The 21,342-nt window shown below is 34.5% G+C and overlaps 1 protein-coding gene across 2 annotated transcripts; it reads left to right on the top strand.

The window, feature by feature from the left end:
• The first annotated feature begins 1,554 nt into the window (after window positions 1-1,554).
• Window positions 1,555-9,282, top strand: LOC131943584 (putative methyltransferase DDB_G0268948). 2 transcript variants are annotated; one of them, XM_059303794.1, is made up of 7 exons: window positions 1,555-1,594; window positions 4,609-4,837; window positions 5,109-5,272; window positions 5,690-5,798; window positions 6,153-6,250; window positions 7,514-7,645; window positions 9,128-9,282. In XM_059303794.1, exons 2-7 carry the CDS (start codon window positions 4,613-4,615, stop codon window positions 9,222-9,224), a joined length of 825 nt encoding a protein of 274 aa, XP_059159777.1. In that variant the 5' UTR covers window positions 1,555-1,594; window positions 4,609-4,612; the 3' UTR covers window positions 9,225-9,282. The 2 variants fall into 2 exon arrangements, with proteins under 2 accessions (XP_059159777.1, XP_059159778.1); XM_059303795.1 differs by lacking the exon at window positions 1,555-1,594 and adding an exon at window positions 2,855-2,875.
• The last annotated feature ends 12,060 nt before the right edge of the window (window positions 9,283-21,342 follow it).

Genomic DNA, 21,342 nt, shown 5'->3' with positions numbered 1-21,342 from the left:
CCGGGCGCCGGGAAGGGTCGCTACGCCTCTGGAATTCACATGTACGGTTACTGACCAGAAAGTCATGAGTTCGGTTCCTTCTCATTATTAACAGCCGTAAAGTTAAAAAAAAAGAAACAGCTATTTAAATAATGTAATGGTTGATTAAATCCTTAAAGGATATCAACAAGATGTTACACTTTTTCAACTTTCTAATTCGAGAATGTGTTATATAATCTCCCGGCAATCCTGTTTGGGGTGTGTCTACCTCCCGCACCATTGGATACAATCGCATGGATTTAACGGTTCAGTGACTAGTGTTAAAACTGCTAAAAAGGAGTGGGCGTGGCCACGTTAGGTGGGATTAGTTGCTTAGAAAAGTTAAATGCATTTCTTCGCTAACAAGTCAAAATGAACATTTTTTTTAGCACAGATTTCATGAACACATTGCCCACACCCAATTTAAACCCCATTCCCGAACTCTCTTATCCCACCTCCCTAAAATCTAAACTACACACACAGCCATACGATGAAAGACCGCCAACGATTATATTATGAACTTTGCCCGCATTTTTTTCTGACTACATTAAATATGACGCGGTATATTACCGCATTCTTGTGTCTAATGACTGATGATGGAAGTGGTACCTCCTGACTCCAACCCTTCAAGGCGCCGTACAGTCGTGGAGGAGCTCGGGGCGCCAGGTGCGAGACACAGGCAGAGGCGTAGCGACCATTCCCGGCACCCGGGGACAAACTTTCGATTTGCACCCCCCCCCCCTCAAGCTTTCAATTTATTTTTTCCAACCCATTTTGGCGCCCCCTAAGGTCGGCGCCCGAGAACATATGTCCCCCGCCCCCCCCCCCCCCCTCGCTACGCCTCTGGACACAGGACGCACCTGGTTTTATGTAGTTATCTATCGTAGTGGGCAACTTCATCTTTGGTGTATGGCGCTTTTTAAACCGAATGTAGTGGCTTTAGTGTTCATTGGGGAACGGGGGAGGGTGGACCGTCCGTAAAGTCGCCGGAGGATGTCTCCTGGTGGAGATTAAATCAAGTAGTACCTCTGACCCCCTATGCCGAACGCAACGTTAAAAATTCACAAGTTCTATTATAGCCGATATGGAACTCTGCCAAATGGCATCATACATTTTTTGCATAACAGAGATCTTCCGATGAATATTGTCAAGAAATTCTCGAAATCTCAAAGCAGTCGAATGAAAGGTGTAGTAATACATAAGAGAACATAATAAATATTACAAGCCTGAATGTTTAGGACAGTTGTATAGTGCGTACGCACTTGAAATTGTATGGATCTAAAACGGGCTCGACTTGTAAATCAGGCTAAGAAACATGAAGGTCGGGTGAATCTGGGGTAAACCGGATAGACTTGTTGTGAACTGGAGAACTGGAATGCTCAAAACACCAGTCAATATCTAAACTGGACCTTAGTCCAGCCAGCCTTAACGCATTTATATCTAAAAACGTATACTTCTATATAGAAAGTTTTTTTATAAAACGATATAGTGAAACCTGCGTGATAAATCATTAGTTTAAACTCCTTACTCTGATGTGAATGACTTAATTTTAAATATTTCCATATAAAGCAAAAAGGTAATATATTTTCAATATTAAAACTTCATTTTTTTTAGAGATCTTTTATGACTAAAATTTGAATTATCTTGTATTTCCCCTTCTTAAACAACTTCAGTCTGCTGAAAAACGAAACGCGCATCATCATAATACTATGTCAATTTAAAAAAAAAACATTCGCCTTCCAAACAACACGTTTCTATTACAGCGAGAATTGTCATTGACATTCCTCTTTCAGCTTACATTTTAATCATAACATGTAAGGTATCCGGTTTAGCTTGAATAGTTGCACACCGAAAGTGTTCTAGTCCTACTTTTGTTATGAGAACGAAAGTCCTAGTGCTCTAGTCCTACTCTTATTACAAGGCCGAAAGTGCTCTAGTCCTACTCGTATTGCAAGGCCGAAAGTGCTCTAGTCCTACTCTTATTACAAGGCCGAAAGTGCTCTAGTCCTACTTTAGTTGCAAGGCCGAAAGTGCTCTAGTCCTACTCTTATTACAAGGCCGAAAGTGCTCTAGTCCTACTCTTATTACAAGGCCGAAAGTGCTCTAGTCCTACTCTTATTGCAAGGCCGAAAGTCCTAGTCCTTCTTTTAGAATTTTACCTGCAACCTTTCGTAAAATGAACTTACAGATAGCATTATAGTATTCTTACGCAAAATATATCAGTACAATATTACAGTTTTTCATCCACTGATTCAAGATCTTTTAGGTTAATCCACATGACACGATCGTACTCGGGGCGTGTCTACTATTTCCTAAGTGCTTGTAGTAATACGTAGTTACATGGTTCAATGAACGTTTTAGTACTAAACAGTGGTAATACGTAGTTACATGGTTCAATGAACGTTTAGTACTAAACAGTGGTAATAGGTGGCTTGTGAAGCTTGAGAAGGGGACGGCGTAGTGGCGTGGATTAACGTAGTTTAGTGCTTTTAATCGGGAACCACGCCTGTATGTGCATTGTGCTGCACACTCCACCCGACACAGTTCACTGAATTCACATTCACTCATTCCCAAATACTGCTCAAATGTTTGCCCCTCTTTCTTCACCACATTCATCTCAGTTAGTTGCAACCCACCCCTTCTCCTTTTACCCCCCGATTATTTAGGACCCACTAAATATCAACACACACACACTGTTTACTTAACACTGCCAACATTTCGTTTCAGACCAACCTTATTTAAACTTTAACACATACCGTATACACCATTTATGAGTAGGTCTATTAAAAACTATCCACATTTTTCTCAGTGATTTCTTGTTTGGCTGTACAGCTTCCATAATACAGTTATTATCCAGGTAAAGTCTAACTAAACCATCAAATTTTCTTTGATAGTAGTCTTGAACTGTAAGTTAAAATCTCGATCAAACTAATACATGAAAGACTGATTGATATTGTATCAATTTAATATTATTTATCCATAAGTAGACTTAAAAGACAAAAGATAACAAAATAATCTAGTTCATTTCTAATACATACACAAAACTAGTTAGGCCCTATTCAATTTGTTGTTCTAGTTGAAATTATCTAGTTTTATGTTGTTTTTTTTTAAATAATTCACAAACCCTTACCAATTTTGATAAAGAATAATTTAATAACTATTGAAGTTTTTTTTAATGTTTTTTTAAGTAAATACGGAAAATTAAAATATTTCGAAACGCGACTTTCTTGACAGAAAATTTACAGATTATCTTTTAAAGTCCAAATCCCTTCTCCCTTTTCTTATGATATTTAGTTACAGTTTCATCAATGTTTTTGATAAGTATAGAATTATTAGCGTGGTATTATGTGCTGTTCTTGTGGATTTTGTTTACAAAGTGCTTTTTATAAACATATAATACGTCCTGAAGTATTTAAAGGGCTAGTTACATAAAGGGGGACTGAGGGCTAGTTATACAAAGAGGGACACAGGGCTAGTTATACAAAGAGGGACAGAGGGCTAGTTATACAAAGAGGGACACAGGGCTAGTTATACAAAGAGGGACAGAGGGCTAGTTATACAAAGAGGGACACAGGGCTAGTTATACAAGGGGGGGGGGGGGGGTTGAGGGCTGGTTATAAAGAGTGGAGAAGTAGGCTAGTAATAACAATGTTCCGGATCTAACCTATATATAAACTCAACATAGATACTTAAAGAGGGTAAGAGGAAAATGTGCATCCCATATCAGTGTGCATCAATTCTCCCTCAAGGCTGAATTTTATTTGAGTTAATTAATCATCCTAGGTAGGCTAAGTGAAATGGTTGGGATTAGAATCTACTTCGTGATTAATTTATTTTAACCCAACAAAGATCACTAGCACCCTACTTTCTATTGCCCCATTACCAGACTAGTATATAATAATATACTGCTCCTCTGTAGTACGATGGTGAGAGCATTTCAAAACGTAAACGAAGCTCCAAATTTAAACATACGTAAGCAATAGAATAGACAATACGAAAGCCTTTTCGTTAATGAATCAACTTTTGAATTTTCGCACTATTAAATCGCAGCTTGTTTTACTACTATAGAGAGGAACAACTGACCTTTTGTGAGTTACCATATAAATTATCTTCAAGTAGTTAATATATTATTATTTATTAATGTACGATCGTATAAAATTTTCTAAACTTTCACACACATTTAACTAATCATATCAATGGTCTTTTTGTTTTAACCTACCTATAAAGCCAATAACGCTGTAAAAATTTAAAAGTATGCAGACCAAAATACTTTTTAATACTACGTCTGGAATGTATTTATTCAAATTTTAAAAATTACAATGTGGCTAATAATATAATATTTATTGTAGAAAACTACTTACATCATAAATGTATATATATATATATATATATATATATATATATATATAAATTTTATATTAATAATATAATATTTATAGAACGTATATAATATATTAAGTATATATATATACATATATATTATAAATAATGTACACACACGTATATATATATATATATATATATATATATATATATATATATATATATATATATATATATATATATATATATATATGATGTTTTGTTTAGGAGAATGCACAAAGATATAGACGAGTCAATACATGAACTGCACACCGGCAAGACGTTCGCTAAGATGTACGCCGCCTTTAGGCCCAGCTACCCGCAAGAAGTGTACGATAAAATCATGAGCTACCACCTAGAGCGGCCTGGTTCTCCCCCCTGTGACCAGCAGTTGGCTGTTGATGTTTGCTGTGGGACTGGGCAGAGTACTCTACCCTTGACTAACTACTTTGGAAAGGTTGGTAAAATTATGTTTTATGGACTTTGTTGTAGTATTCTGATAATGCACGGTGAATATGTTATTTTCTTATGGGTCCAATAGTCTGCTTGTTTAGGATCTATTTAATGACAAATATATTAACTTTATCCTCAACAATTTTGGCTCCTCGAACAACAACAAAAAAATATAATTTTATCTAAGGTTTCAGTTTGCATTTGCTGAACAATAACGATAACTCTGTTTAATTGATAAAGTATTAAACATTTCCATCATTATCTCCCCTTGCCAGGTTATAGGTACTGATATCAGCGAGGACCAGATAGGGGAGGTAAGGAAGGACGTGGAGAATCTAGAGACGGTTGTCGCCTCGGCTGAAGAGTTACATTTCCTGGCGACTGGGTCTGTCGACCTGTTGACCATCGCGACAGGTCTGCACTGGGTCGACCGTGACAGGTATGTTCAACAAGGGTGTAGTACTCACCCATACACAGCCAGTTGTCTGTTGAGTTTTATTCTTGGTCGTGCCAGGGAAGAATTGCAGGGACAGCTCGCTAGCAATACACTTGATATCATATGACAAAATATACCTACACACACAGACATATAGACACACACACAGGCGAACACACAAGCACATCCACATAGACACACACACACACACATGCACGTACACACACAGACTGAAACACACACGCGCGGGCATGCACACATAGACACACACACACAAACACACGCACACACACAGATAGACACACACGCACACACACACAGACACATACATAGATAGACAGAAGCACACAAACACACGCACACACACTCGAACACACACACACACACACCCACAATCACACAATCTTGAACTCTTTCCAGGTTCTTTAAGGAAGTGAGACGTGTTCTGCGACCGGGGGGAACGTTTGCGGCCTACTCGTACCGTTTTGATGCCTTAGTAAACAAAGAGGCGGACACATACATGGAGAATGTAAGGATCGGTGTTTCTTCCAGACTTTTTCCTCCGGGGGGGGGGGGGCACTTGAAATTTTCGTGGGGGGTGGGGGCGGACTAAAATTTCCATGGGAGTGGGCGGACACTGTTAAAAGTATATATTTTTTATATAAATTCCATTTCGTCCTGGGGGTAGACTTTACTCGGGTGTGGGGGGAAGGGGGGGGGGGAGTGAAGAGATGCCTGGAGGAAACACTGGTAAGGATACCACAGAATTGTAACTCACTTTTTAGTTATAAAGTAACACACATCATTAAATCTCCTTGCTTACAACATGTAGTTTAAATATAAAAACTTAAGCAACGAAAAATTGTGTTCTTTTATTTTCCAGCTAAGGGAGACGACATTTGCTAAATACCTGACCTCGAAGTTAGATGTGGTTGATAATAAATACTCCACGATTATCTTTCCTTTTTGTGATATCAAGAAGTGAGTACTACTAAAAAAAAGACGTTATGTTATGTAAACTGTGTGCGAATTTAACAATACCTCCCATTTTAAAATGGCTGCTTCGCTACCTGTTTCTTCACTGCTCTCCCCTGATGCATGTCTACCACCTCCCCCCCCCCCCCCCCCCCACCCCCCACAACTAAAAAAGAAACAAATATATAATGTATATTGAAAATATATAATTTAATCGGTATCCGCCCCCCGCCCCCCACACTGATAATTTAAATCCTTCTCTCCCCTCCTCGAAAGTTTCAAGAGCCCTTGCACACCAACCCTAGGAGAAGAATATATGAAACTTGGGTGTGTATGTTAAGATATTAACCGACATATCAGCCCAAGCGTTTAGGGTTTATTCTTATTTTAATTCATGTTTATATAATCCTCTAGTTCTTAGACCAGGGTTTATATAGAGAACTATTTAAATATTTAAATTTAATATTTTACTTAAAACAAATACTATAGGTAGAAATCTGCGAAGAAAAAGCAAATGAATTAGTATGAGAAATAGTTCGTTTAGTTGGGTTTTGTGTCTTGATGTTATTATTAAAGTTGTTTCGCTTGGTATGCATGTGTATCTCCTGTAGACAATACATTGCAAATTGTGTACACGTAAATAAATGCAACTCATTATTACGTAAACTAGACTTTACTTTTAGACCACCTAAATAACAATATCCATACTTTCTTAAGCAAATTTTCTTCTTATTCGTTGAAAAAAAAAACGCCTCAAATTATTTTAAAAAATTGAAATAAAAATTTAAAAAAAAAATTTTCTAAAAATTTCATCCAGTAGAGCAGATGAAATAGAGCTAATTTGTTTCTTTGAACCTTGACATATGAAGAAACGTCTAGTCCTCTCTCACAACTTTAAAATCGAGTCTGTTGCAGTGTTTCTTCCAGACTTTTTTCTCCGGGGGGGTACTTGAAATCTTCGGGGGGGGGGGGGGGCGGTAAACTTTCTTCGGGGGGGCGGACACTGTTAAAAGTATATATTTTCTATATAAATCATATAAATTTCATTTCGTTCGGGGGGGCGGTAAAAAATTTTCGGGGGGGCTTTGCCCCCCGAAGAGATGCCTGGAAGAAACTCTGGTCTGTTGTATGTTTACTCTCCCTAACCCAAGTTAAGTACAACAATGAATTTGTGTCAACTCACAATCTATGGACTTTCAGACAAACCAACTTGCTCACAACCACGTTAATGTAACTCACATAACCCTGGGGTAATGTTTTTTTCCGTAGACACGACGGGATCTCCATGAACTCAGAGATGCCGCTAGATATGTACATGCTATACCTGTCATCGTACCACTACATCAACATGTACAAAAGGGAATTCCCTCAGTCAAACATCATGGACGAAATATGTACAAAGTACGTTTAATTATGTAGCGTATTACTAGTATTATTGAAAATATTCAGATAAGATAAATATTAATTATTAGATAACATTCAGAATTTCTACCAGAATAGTATCATAAAAAGGCTAATTAAAATGTCACAAAGATGGGAATAGATCATAAAATAAATCTGATAATATATTATCTTGAATGTGTTATGTGTATAGTGTTAAACAAGCGCACAGTTTAAAAAAAAAACTACACAATTTTTTAGTCTTTAACTCGTTTTTGCTAAACACTCTACAAGTCACAAAAAGTATTGCGCAATATACACATACTACCTGCTCATATTTACGCACATTACCTGCTCATATCCATATATGACCTGCTCTTATACACATACTACATGTTCACAGACATATATACATACTACATGTTCATAGACATGCACATTATCTGCTTATATATACATACTACATGTTCATAGACATGCACATTATCTGCTTATATATACATACTACATGTTCATAGACATGCACATTATCTGCTTATATATACATACTACATGTTCATAGACATGCACATTATCTGCTTATATATACATACTACATGTTCATAGACATGCACATTATCTGCTTATATATACATACTACATGTTCATAGACATGTACATTATCTGCTTATATATACATACTACATGTTCATAGACATGCACATTATCTGCTTATATATACATACTACATGTTCATAGACACGCACATTATCTGCTTATATATACATACTACATGTTCATAGACATGCACATTATCTGCTTATATATACATACTACATGTTCATAGACACGCACATTACATGTTCATATACACATACTACATGTTCATAGACACGCACATTATCTGCTCATATATACATACTACATGTTCATAGACACGCACATTATCTGCTCATATATACATACTACATGTTCATAGACACGCACATTATCTGCTCATATATACATACTACATGTTCATAGACATGCACATTATCTGCTTATATATACATACTACATGTTCATAGACACGCACATTACCTGAGCATGTACAAATACAGCCTTGTTCATTAATGCATATTACCTGCTCATATACACATATTACCAGCTCCAATACACATATTACCTGCTAAGTACACAAGCACATGTTCTGCACATATACATGCACATTGCTTTCATACACACATATTACCAGGCCACGTATACAATACCTTTGCACATGCACGCACATTACTTGACAAGACCTCCCCAGCTGCTGAACCAATTACACACTTAGGCTACATAACCACATACATTTGTGCATTAATAATCTTTTATTTTTGCTAATATTAGAACTATCCTCCACATAAACACACTATCAATGCTCATATACTATGTGGACCTGCTAATTCTTAATCCTTTGTATTAACCCGTTTCCAAGAGTGTAGATTTCTATTGATTTTGTTACACACTTGCATCGGTTTTCTTTCTTTATTTATCTTGTAGGTTGGCGAGATTTCTAAGTGACGGAAACACCCCAATAGAGAAGATTAGCGTCAAGAGTAAATTCAACGTCTTCATAGTGCTGGGTAGAAACATATAAACTACCTATCCCAGATTTTTTAAAATTTTGAATCTTCTAAAGATCATTGTTGAACACAATTCACAAACTAACACATTAAACTAATAGTGTTAAAATAGTAAAATTTCTTTCAATTGGATAGAATCTTACAAAACAGTTTTCACAAAAACATTTTGTCTTAGTAAACAGGATTTAAACTATCTAGTGTTAGCAACCTTAAATTGCAAGGAGAATTAAGTCAGACATGTATATATATATATATATATATATATATATATATATATATATATATATATATATATGGATCCACAGTCTAATAGACCATTGGATGATCGTTTGATAGTCAAACTTTTAGTCATCAGTTTAATACGATGAAAAAAAACACATTTCTGTCTAAAATACGATCAACTCTGCTTTCTAAAAAAAATGTTGATGTTGCAACAAAATAAAAACTCCGGGAGAACTGGATGAGCTATAAAGTAAACACACTCCTAATTGTCAAATGAATGGCTGGCTTAACTTTATAGCCTCAACACATAGGCTGTGACTGCCTCATGATCTGATCATTGCTTCTCTAGTTAAGTCATACTATGAATGAAATTTTGAGCTATGATATGTCTTAGTAGGTAAATAATACAGTAAATACACTGCCATATACAACTTTGGTGGTGCGGTAGTCCATACGATATACAAGAGTTCAAACATTCACAATTGGTAGAATTCACACAGTTAAGATGGTACTTGAAGTATATGAGAAACATTCTGGTGATCTTTCCAGTTTCCAAATAATGTATGTGTATACTATATTCATAATAAAAAATACAAAGTCTAATGTATATACCGTACTTTTATGCTTTAAAAGTATACGATGTTATTTACTGAAATAAAATAAAAATACATCATCGCTCACAACAGTACAAGCTTTCTTTTGATAAACACTTATTCGAAACTGTAAAAAAGTGTATGATTTCTTATTGGTCTGCAGCTAGCTTGATTAAAGCAATCTTAAATAAAAGCTTGTTTTTAGATTGACAAAACTTAAAAATAAACGAAATACGTTTTAACTAGAAATAAATCCCCTAAAGGCGTATGTGCTAAACATGTTGAAACCGTTCAACGAATTAACTTATAAAATTAGTTGTACATTTTTACAGCCAGCGACTATTGATTTCTCGGTTCTATGCATCAACATCAGTGAGTTCGTTCTAATTTTACGCTGGCTGATCGGTTTTACAATTATTTTAAAAACAAGATCAATAACTCTTATTTAACGAGTAAAAGTTGCATTATAACATACGACATTATTGTAATAAAAATTCTAACCAACAGCCTTAAGGAAAGTTTACCAAGGAACTAAACGTTTTGGGTAATTCAAGATGACAATCTCCCAATAAACAACACGAATGTAGTAACTGAAGGAAAACAATTTAGCTAATCTAAATTGTATGTAAAAGTATATCCAACACAGCGTTTTTACTGTTTCAAACGTCATAAAATGACAATATTGTTTATAACTAAGTGCGTGATCTGGTAAATATTCAGTATGAATTATCGAAGGAAAAAAATATATTTAAAAAAAATATTTATTGCTTACTTTATCGGTAATACACTTAGTAATCTACAATAAATGAATTTTGATTATAGTAATGTAATAGTTGTGTTGCATTTAAACACTCATAAACAAGCAAACAAAATTAACAATAAACAACGAATAAATCAACGTTACTTTATGAACGAAACGTGTACGTTAAACTCAGATTTAAACGCAAGTTCTACATAGAATGAGCTTAGGTAAAGTAAGTTTGATATATTTTTACAATGACGAAGCACCATTGCCTTTAAAATTAAATTCTGCATGTAAATATTTGCAAAGATCATATACAAATCTAACATTACCGTATGAAACAAATTGTATATAGTCATTTTTTTTTTGTTATGCATTACATTTTTTTTTCGCTGTGAACAAGAAACTGACACATGTAATCAAACATCGTACATTTATCAAATAATTTAACATTTGACATTAAGAAAGTATTAAATACAAAATAAATAAATAACTGCATTGGAATAGCTAAAGGCAAGCGACTGCCCACATAAGCTTATATATATATATATATATATATATATATATATATATATATATATATATATATATATATATATATATATATGCTTCTTTGTTAATGCTTGTATTAAATACATGATAAGGTAGCACGACAGTTTTTAGTAAAACTTTCGGATAAAAGAGCCATCCTGGAATTATTATTCTAGGCCAAAAGTTTTCATACTGTTGTAAATAAATTCTTTCCACCATTAAATTTTAAGTTTGAAAGAGATTTAGTTTAATTTATTTATTTATCTTAAAGATAACATATAAAATATTTATATTAGATTTCATAAGAATAAAGAATTGGGTGTTTTGTTTTTACTGAATTTAATTAACACTCTAATATAGTTCTTTGTCTGTAATCATTGGTACTCAAATTATTTTAACTTACACGTGTCTTTTAAAATCGACTTAATTAGTTGGATACAAAGGCATTAGAAGCTTTACTGTTGTCTTTATGTAATTAATAAAGCTGTATTTTAACATTTTGGAAAACTATTTACCTTGATTCCTTTACCGATGTTCAAAAACAGCTCTACATTTTTATCTTAGATTTTAAAAATATAGGTTTATAATATAAACTTGATCTATTGATGGCTGTAAATAGGCGATTTATTTAATACCTCCCTTTGTTAAGTGTTGGCAACTGCATTTATTTTCATGTTTCGTTGCTGTTTTTTTTTATTTTGTAGAAATTTTATTTTAACAGTTATTGACATTCATAACTTCTACGTTGATTACTGGTCTATAAAAAACCATGTTTTGACGCAATCTGTCATTCTTCTAAATTTAAACAACCTTTTAAAATGTTTCTAATTTTGATATCTCAAAAAAAAATTGTGTTTGGGCAGTTTAATTAGAAATAACATTAAAAAGCTAAATCTTTTGTTTTGCTTAAAATTTCAGATATAGCTCAAGTGAAGACGACACTATGTAATCAAAAAATGAAGTGCATAGATTTCCTGTAACCATTCTTACATTCAACTGTGGTAGGGTAATTTAAATGAAATGCTTCAAATATGAATAAAGGTACCAATGATGCTCCTTTGTAAACCATCCATACGTTTCCCTAGGACATATATAACAAGAAAGATAACTCTATAGTAGCCACTACATGGCACACGCTGAGCAAATGGAGACCAACACAACAGATGAATCAGCCACCACATCCAACATTGTTCATCAGGAAAACACTGAGGTTTTAGCAGAAGCCAAAATTTACCTCAATCTTTTGTCATTTTATATTATCTCCCCTATATTGTGTTTCTACGGTATCGTAGGAAATATCATCATCATGTTTATCATGGTTCGTCATAAGTTCAAAGAGTCGACAAACATTTTAATTTTATCTTTGTCCGTGTCAGATCTGATTTTTGTAGTAACTCAGTTAATGCCTTCAGTGATGCTTTTAATCAATGAGTTTGATTCCATTTTGGCGAATACGATACTCGCATTCTACTACTGTATAATTCGACCAGTGAACATCTACACAATGACGTCAAGTTCATACATCGTCACGATCATGACGGTAGAGAGGATGATAGCTGTGTTGTTCCCATTCAAAGTTGCCTCACTCATGACACCTAGGCGCACCACAATCACAGTTGTCGTTACTATGTTTGTCTTATTCGGATTTTACAATCCAAATTTTTTCTTGTTCGACATTGTTTGGGTATACAGCCCAGCATACAACAGAACATTGGCTTTATCTGTTTATTCTAAATTAGCTATAAACAACTTTGCCGTGTTTGAAATGCTAGATCTGCTATTTACGCTTTTATTTCCAACTGCCATTCCACCTTTGGTTATAGGCGTGTGCACTATTTTAATTATTGCTAAACTAATTTTATCTTCAAGACATGTCGCACAAATGTCTAGCAACTCTCTCAAAAAGAAAGCCAAAGATTTAAAATCCGTTAAATTGACTTTATCTCTCTGTGTTTGTGTGATTACTTTTCGACTGTTTCCCACATTTACCACAGGTTTTATAATAAGTCACAGCGACGTTCATATCCCATCGAATTTTGTCTTTTTAATTGCTATCTGGCAGAACTTATCCTTACTTTTCGGTGCGTCAGTTAACCTAAATCTTTTTATAAGAATGAGTCCAAAATTTGCTAAAACCTATATGATAATGTTCTATCGTAAAGTGCTCGACGACAAATAAAAAGAACAGTAAAATGTTTTTACTTTATGAACAAAAATACTTTAAACCATTAGATGCCAGTTTGTGTGTTACATAAGTAGCAGGACTTCACTTCAAGAAATTGGAAACTTTAGCCTTCAATTTTTGTCTACACACAGATAAAACTAGAGATGCTAGTTTATGAAATTGGTAATTGTAATAATTGTGTTAAGTAATCTAAAGTTTTAAAAATTGTTTGAATGTGAAATAATGTATCCACGCTGTTAATGCTTTTCTATTGATTTATTTTAAATGGAAAACTTTTATTTTTCTCGCTATTTAAAAAAATATTCTTGTCATATCAATATGTTATTAATATTAATATAGAACCTACACAATAAAAACAATGTCAAAATAAAAATAATTTTAACAAGGTTTTTAGACATTGTTAACTTCAAAGTTTCAGTTGCTTACTAATAAAGTTATTGAAGTCTGTTTGACTTAAGATGATATTGAATTAAAAAGAAAGGTAAGGCATAAATGTTCCTACACCAACAAGAGCAGTATTGTGTAACATTCATATAATATGAGTGCATACACAAACGTTATATATAGTTGCCAGTATTCAATGCATAGGTTACAAAGCATTAAAGATTTGACTTGGAAAATATGTCATTTTATTATATATATATATATATATATATAGAGAGAGAGAGAGAGAGAGAGAGAGAGAGAGAGAGAGAGGGGGGGGGGAAGGTAGAGAGACAGCGATAGACAGAGAGACAGAAACAGAGAAAGTAGGAAACCACTAAAGTAGTGGGGAGAATGGCATTGTAATGTAATTCTACAGAACAATAGAAACGAGGCCTCGTTTATACTAACCCCCTTATATTCTCTTTTGTGTTTAAGACTTAGCTATAGGCTACTTCACCGTCTAACAACATACAATGTTCATCTAATTTAAAGGGTGGTGGCTATCTTTGCGTCTTAGAGCAGGAATGTCATAGTTATAAAGGTCTTCAACTTAATTAAACTAAACGAACTATTATAAACACTTTTCCAATCATGATAAATAGCTCCCTTAATTTATGCCCAGCCCCCTTTTAATTTCCATAATGTGAGTTAGGAAACAACAAGACTGAGGGACATTATATTGACTTCCAGATTCGAACTCGAGACTATTTGATCACCAGTCTATCTACCTATTGGCCACGCTGTACCATATTATAACCATGATATTTCTAAATTCCCATTGCGAGACGCATTAAATGCAAAATAAGCAAGCCAGTTGTGAGTCGTACTGAATTTTCTGTTTATTTCTCCACAAATCTTAATTTCCGAATCACGAACAGGGTTCACGTGGTTAGTAGATAACCAACCATAACTTGTTTTGGTTTCCTGTATAATAATATGTTTTGATAATTGAGTCAAAAACGTTGTTACTCATTATCTCTATGCTACAAAAATGATGCCATATAAACATAAATTAGTTAAAACAGAAGCAAATAAGAAACCCTTTTTAACAGTACATACTTTAAACCTCATCATCGGCCCACTCAACACGTTCACACCAACGTAATTAGATCAATAAAGAATACAATGATTTGTATTGGAAGCTGATGTTCTAATTCAAAAGATCAACCATATTACTCTGGCTATTGATATGGTCAATCTCAAATTATTTTGATGACATGTGATTTTGTGGATGTCTGGTCTATATCGATCATCTGATCAACTATTGGCGTCCAGAGATGCAGGAAGAAATTGATGAGCTGTACAAGATGAAGACACACGTCGTTGACAACATTATGTCTGATGTTGCTTTGTTGGCTTGTTGCCTGCGCTTCAGCTGAATCATTACCTGGGCTATAGCTGGCCCATTACCTGGGCTATAGCTGGCCTATTACCTGTGCTATAGCTGGCCCATTACCTGGGTTATGGCTGGCTCATTACCCGGGCTATAGATGGTTTATTACCTGGGCAAAGGCTGGCTCTTCATATGGGCTCTGACTGGCCTATTACTTGAGCTTTGACTGACCCATTATTTTCGGCTGTCCTTTGCTTGTACAAAGGCTGGTTCTTGATCTGGGTAATGGCTGACCAATTAACTGGTCAACAGCTGGCCTATTACCTGGGCTATGGCTGGTCCGTAATCTGGGATATGGCTGGCCAATTACCTGGGTTATGGCTGGGCCATTACCAGGGCTTTAGCTAGCCCATTACCTGGGCTATGGCTTGTGTTCTAGCTGTAAAGCCAAGTATGTGGAAGACTAATTCAGAAGAAAGCCGACACATACAATGAACAAATGGACTGGGCAGAGGATATATTAATGACAAAAATCTTAGCTTGACATGGTGATTTCACCCCCGGAATAACGGACAATACATTCGACACTCTTACAATAAAATTTTTAGATCCTGAGAAGATTGATTTAGGAATGATATTCAACAATCCAAATGGAGATATTAAAACTATTTTCATTTTCAGCAACCTATTTGCCTTAATCACTCGATAAATATAGATTCTAAGACCACAACCCAAAACAAAATGTCTGGAACTGTTACACGCCTGTATAATTATCTGGCAGCAAACCGTAATGTGGTTAATTTTTTAACTACATTTTGCAACAGGTTTAACTAAAATTGACTTACATCCTAGGGTAAGAATCTTCAACAAGCATTGCCTATGGTAGCAAGAACAATTCACAAACTGCAGCAGAAAGTTTAGCTAAGGGATAGTAAAAAGAATTCGGCTTTGGTATCCTTGTCTTAACTATTCATAACATATAAGTATGTTAGAACTATAATTTGACATAGTAGGTTTATAAAACAGTTAATGCATGGCGACAAGTTGCACTGGCTTTTTGTTTTTGTTCCGTACAGTATATAAGAGTGCAGAAATTTATAACTGATAGAAGCAAGGCTGCTAAAATTGTGTTTCAAAAATCTAAGAAAATTGTTCTTTGATTTTACATTCGTCATACAACTCATTATTATGCCCGGTTTATGACATGACACAAACAAAAACATTGAAGCGCCGTAAAACTCTATGCTAACAAAGTATACAACGCTGTTTACTAAAATGATGAGCAATATCATTGCTTCTATCAATACCGACGTTCTACGGGACTAAACAGTGGCCAAAATTTAAACAAATAAAACAGAGTGTGATTTTTTTATTGATTTTACGTTCAATCGTTAAAAAGTCCGACCATTAAATGGAGAAAACAGGATGTATTTCAAACTATGTTTACTCGAACATTAATCGATTCACCAAATTCATGTGTCTGAAAGGCTAGAAGCCTTGCAACAAATTATCTTGTTAACGAATTAGCTGTAGCCGAGATTTCTCTAGCCAGAGACTAATGATTTCTCAGATAAATGCATCAACGTCATTTTAAATTTCTGACTAAAGATCGGAATTCTAGAGAGATGATTCGGTTTGATTGTTAGAATTGTTTACAAACTGTCAATAAAATGTATTTAACGTGGGATACTTTCCTTAAGATAATTATAAGCCGATTGCTCAAAAATTTTGTTTGCACAATGTCTACACTAGTCATCGAGGAAAGTAATCAAACAACTAGATATTTTTTGTTATTAAAGATATTTTTCGGTCTAAAGGCAACGCAATTTTATAATTTTAAATAATGATTGAAAGCACTTATTTCGCTATTGCAGATCGCGTAAAAACAAGTTGTCCAAAATATGTTTTCTAGACAATATTAAATCGACATAAAATTGAAACAGTCTTATAAAATAAGATCAGAAATCTCGTAAAGAAAATTAAGAAAAATATCGTATTTTCACAGCTATCATTCGGGATCTAAACGACGTCATTCATTTAATTCCTAGAATTGTATTTTGAAAGCAGTAGTCTTCCATCCGTTTTATTTGATAGTATTCAGCAACGTTTAACGAAAAAAATACGTAGGTATGTGTCGACTCTTTTTTTTTCACAGCTGTGCTAGAGATTTTAAGATAGTTCTAGTTAAGTATACGAAAACATTTTTAAAAAAACTTTACGTCGATTACATTGAATTATAAATTTAAATATTATGTGCTTGTTATTTCGACCAATAACTTCTGCTTTACGAATAAATGTTGACTCTTCTCGATACATAGAACATTTGCCTTAACAAATTTAGAATCAGGCTAATGAAAGTTTGCTATTTAAAATTTCGATAAATGAAGATAGCAGTTTGAAATCTTCGTCCAAAACACATTGACATCTTTGAAAATATAATAACTGAGTTAAAGTTTTAAAATAATTATCTTGACGATTGGCTAAATGAATATGTTTACAAACTAGAGTTTCTTAAATCCGCCTCCTTTTTCGGCACTGGCAATAAATTTTTTTTAATATTGTGGGGGGGGATGCGAATTTACCCACACTAATGCCCAGATGCCTAGAAAGTGCTGTGCGAATAGATTGAGTGTACATTGATTACCGCACTGGAACAGCCCTAGCTCACAGCCACAGTGTAACAGTGTAACAGTATAAGGAATGTCAGGTTAAGCTATATGGAGCCACCCGTTACAATATTCCAGGGGAGATGAATGTTAAATCTGGTTCGACTGGTTCGTTAATTGTAGTAGTTCACCTGTTTCTGCGACCTCGGTATTTTAATGGATAGTGTGGTCAGAAAACTTTACTTTTTCTAAACTGTGTTAGGTAAGGACGGAGTGGCCTAGATGTAGAGATCTACACTTTAAGCCGTAAGTCTCGAGTTCGAATCCGGATTCAAGTCCCTGAGTCGATCCAGCTCTGATGGGTACCTAACTCACTTTAGGGAAAGTAAAGACGGCTGGGCATAGTGCTGGCCACATTATCTCTTCATATGCTTAGGTTACAGAAACAGGTGAACTCTACTTGACTTGCCCCATAGGAAGGGGAACTTCACTTTTCCTAACCTATGTTAGGTATCCAGCAGAGCTAGGTGGACCTACAGGCTTTCTACTGGCTTTAAAGTAAGGTGTTGATGGTCATAGAGGAGAGAGCGAGAGAAGAGAGTGTTAGAAAGAGAGAGCGAGTATTCCTTGCCGACTTTGAAATAAGACCAATCAACATGTGCAAAAAATGGCAGACTGGGAACTCTGGTGCCTAAACCTACCATGGAGTGTAATGTGCCGCTTTGAAAGTTTAATTGTGATAGGGTGAATGGTGAAGTAATTCATTACATAAATACGCTCTTCTTTTAGATATAGATTTGAAAGATAAAATGTTTCAAAATCTATTTTCAGATGCTAGCCTCAAGATATGAACTACAGAGAAGATGAGGAAATATACTTAAAGAATAATAAAGTGGATGATCTGATATAAATAGTTTTAGATAATCTATGGAAAGTTATTTTCAGGAATGAAATACGCAATACAAATATACTTTATCAAGCATGTGGGCTTTTTTAAACTAATGGAAAGTAGCTCGTAGATATAGATCTTTGGATTAAAGTAGCTGATTTATGAAACATGGAACCCTAACGGTATAGTGCAATAGTAGATAAACTGCACGAATGGAGACCAACACAACGAATAAAACAACTTACACATCAGATGATGTCCCACTGGAGAGCACAGAGTTTTTAACCGTTGCGAAGTTTTACTTCAATCTCGTGTCCTTTTTTATTATCTCCCCTGTATTGTGTTTTTACGGTATCGTGGGCAATATCATCATTATTTTTATCATGGTTCATCATAAGTTCAAAGAGTCGACAAACATCTTAATTTTCACATTGGCCGTGATAGACCTCGTCTTTGTATTCACACAAGTCATGCCTTCTGTGATGCTTTTAATCAACGAATTCGATACTATTTTGGCTTATATAATCCTTGCATATTACAAGTGCATCGGTCGTCCGATAAACTTATATACATTGATGATTGCCGCTTATATCGTCACACTGATGACGGTAGAGAGGATGATAGCTGTGTTGTTTCCATTCAAAGTTGCCTCACTCATGACACCCCGGCGTACGACTATTATAATAGTCGTTAGTTTATGTATCTTATTCGGATTTTACAGTCCTAATTTTTACCTGTTTGATATCGAATGGTCTTATAGCCCTGATTACAACAGAACCATCGGTATCTCTGTATTTTCAAGGATTGCGCTGAACAGTTTGGACGTATTTTTCACGTTGGATCTACTATTTACTCTTTTGTTTCCTACGGCCATTCCACCTGTTGTTATTGGCGTCTGTACCGTCTTAATAATTGGCAAGTTATATCTTTCTTCAAAAACAGTTGCACAAATGTCCACCAACGCCCTCAAAAAGAAAGCCAAAGACTTAAAATCGGTTAAAATGACGCTATCCCTCTGTGTTTTTATTATCACTTTTCGACTCTTTCCCACTTTCTTTACCGGTTATGTCATAAATCACACCGACATTCATATCTCATCAAATGTTTTGTATCTATGTGCCATCTGGCAAAATTTATCCTTACTTTTTGGTGCTTCGGTTAACCTGAATCTGTTTATAAGAATGAGCCCAAAGTTCGCTAAAACCTACTCAATAATGTTCAGTGGTAGAGTGAAAGATGAACAACGAAACACGAAAAGCTTAAGCTTGGATAGGTGAACTACATAAGAAGGAATATTATAGACTATTACATAGCAACTTTATAAGAAAAGCGATATTTTTTACGCGTGCAAATATTCTTGGACGCAGACCATGCTATTAACATGAAAAACACTAAAAACATCAGACATATGAGTATTGAGAGTTATCACGCCATATATGACACATCTGAGACGCTCGTAAAATTTACCGTTTGACATTTTTAAACATGTAAAACTTTAATGCTAGACTTGACATTTGAATAAAATATTTTGACTGCATCAGAACTATTTTAATAAATTAAATTAAAATATGACTTATTATATAATAGATACAATCGTGTAAGAATCGTGTTAGTTATTTGTTTGTAAAATATTAGTAAAACGTTTTAAATAAATAACGTATTTAATCTTATTTAAAGAAGCATATTTTTAAAAATTTCTTGATTTTGTATACAAATTTTCTTTTTTAATTACTTTATCTGTTTCTCTCAACAATAGCTTGTGTGGTCGTTTTTAAATTATTCACAATAAACTTTGAACTTCCATTGCTTAAATCATCAGATTAAAACTAAATTCCAAAAGTATTCATATATTTTCATTTTTTGTTCGTTGAATTTATGTTATATTTCGAATTACTCAGTTACGTAAGCATCAAATGTATAATTGCTTTTAAACGTAGAATGTTTCTAGGAAAACTCTCGGGAATCGCTCATGAAGGACATGATAGCAGACAAGTACAAAATCCACTTGGCTTTACTTGGTTTGTGAAATTGTACCGTTATAAGTTATTTAGTAAGACAAAATAGCTCAAAAGGCTGCAGCCCAAGTATAATACATGATTATGTATTGAATAAATATGCTTCTGTGTTTGTCCACGATAGAATCTATCAATAAACACTTCGATATTAATATCGTTAAAAAAAGGGATCAGTAGAGCTCAGTTCATATAACCTTTTATGAAGTAAATAACTTATCATCATTTTGTCCCCAATAGCTTCGGTAACTGGACAGGTTATCATCCTTTGTTGACTTATCAAAGCTAATGTGATCAAATGACGTGATGCTGAAAACGTAGTCGTTTAATTAACATCTGTATAATCCTTCTTTTCTTTTAATTTGACGTAGAATGTAGTTGATAAGCAAATAAACAACTTCAACTCTGAACTATTGGATGTTGAATCAATTACTTTAACAACTGTACAATTACAGCTCTGGATTTTTTATTTAAATTTTAGCAGTTTAATTAACACCTAGGTCTTGGCCATTGAATGTAGAATGTAGATCTAGTAGTTTACACAGCAGTACATTTCTAGTTCTGAATATAAGATACACGTTGTGGCAGTTAAA

Source organism: Physella acuta, unplaced genomic scaffold (genome assembly GCF_028476545.2).
Source record: "Physella acuta isolate Inbredline_101_S28 unplaced genomic scaffold, ASM2847654v3 ptg000462l, whole genome shotgun sequence".
Taxonomy (NCBI): domain Eukaryota; kingdom Metazoa; phylum Mollusca; class Gastropoda; family Physidae; genus Physella; species Physella acuta.
The sequence above is the reverse complement of the archived record's forward strand: the minus strand, read 5'-3'. Positions and strand labels throughout refer to the sequence as shown.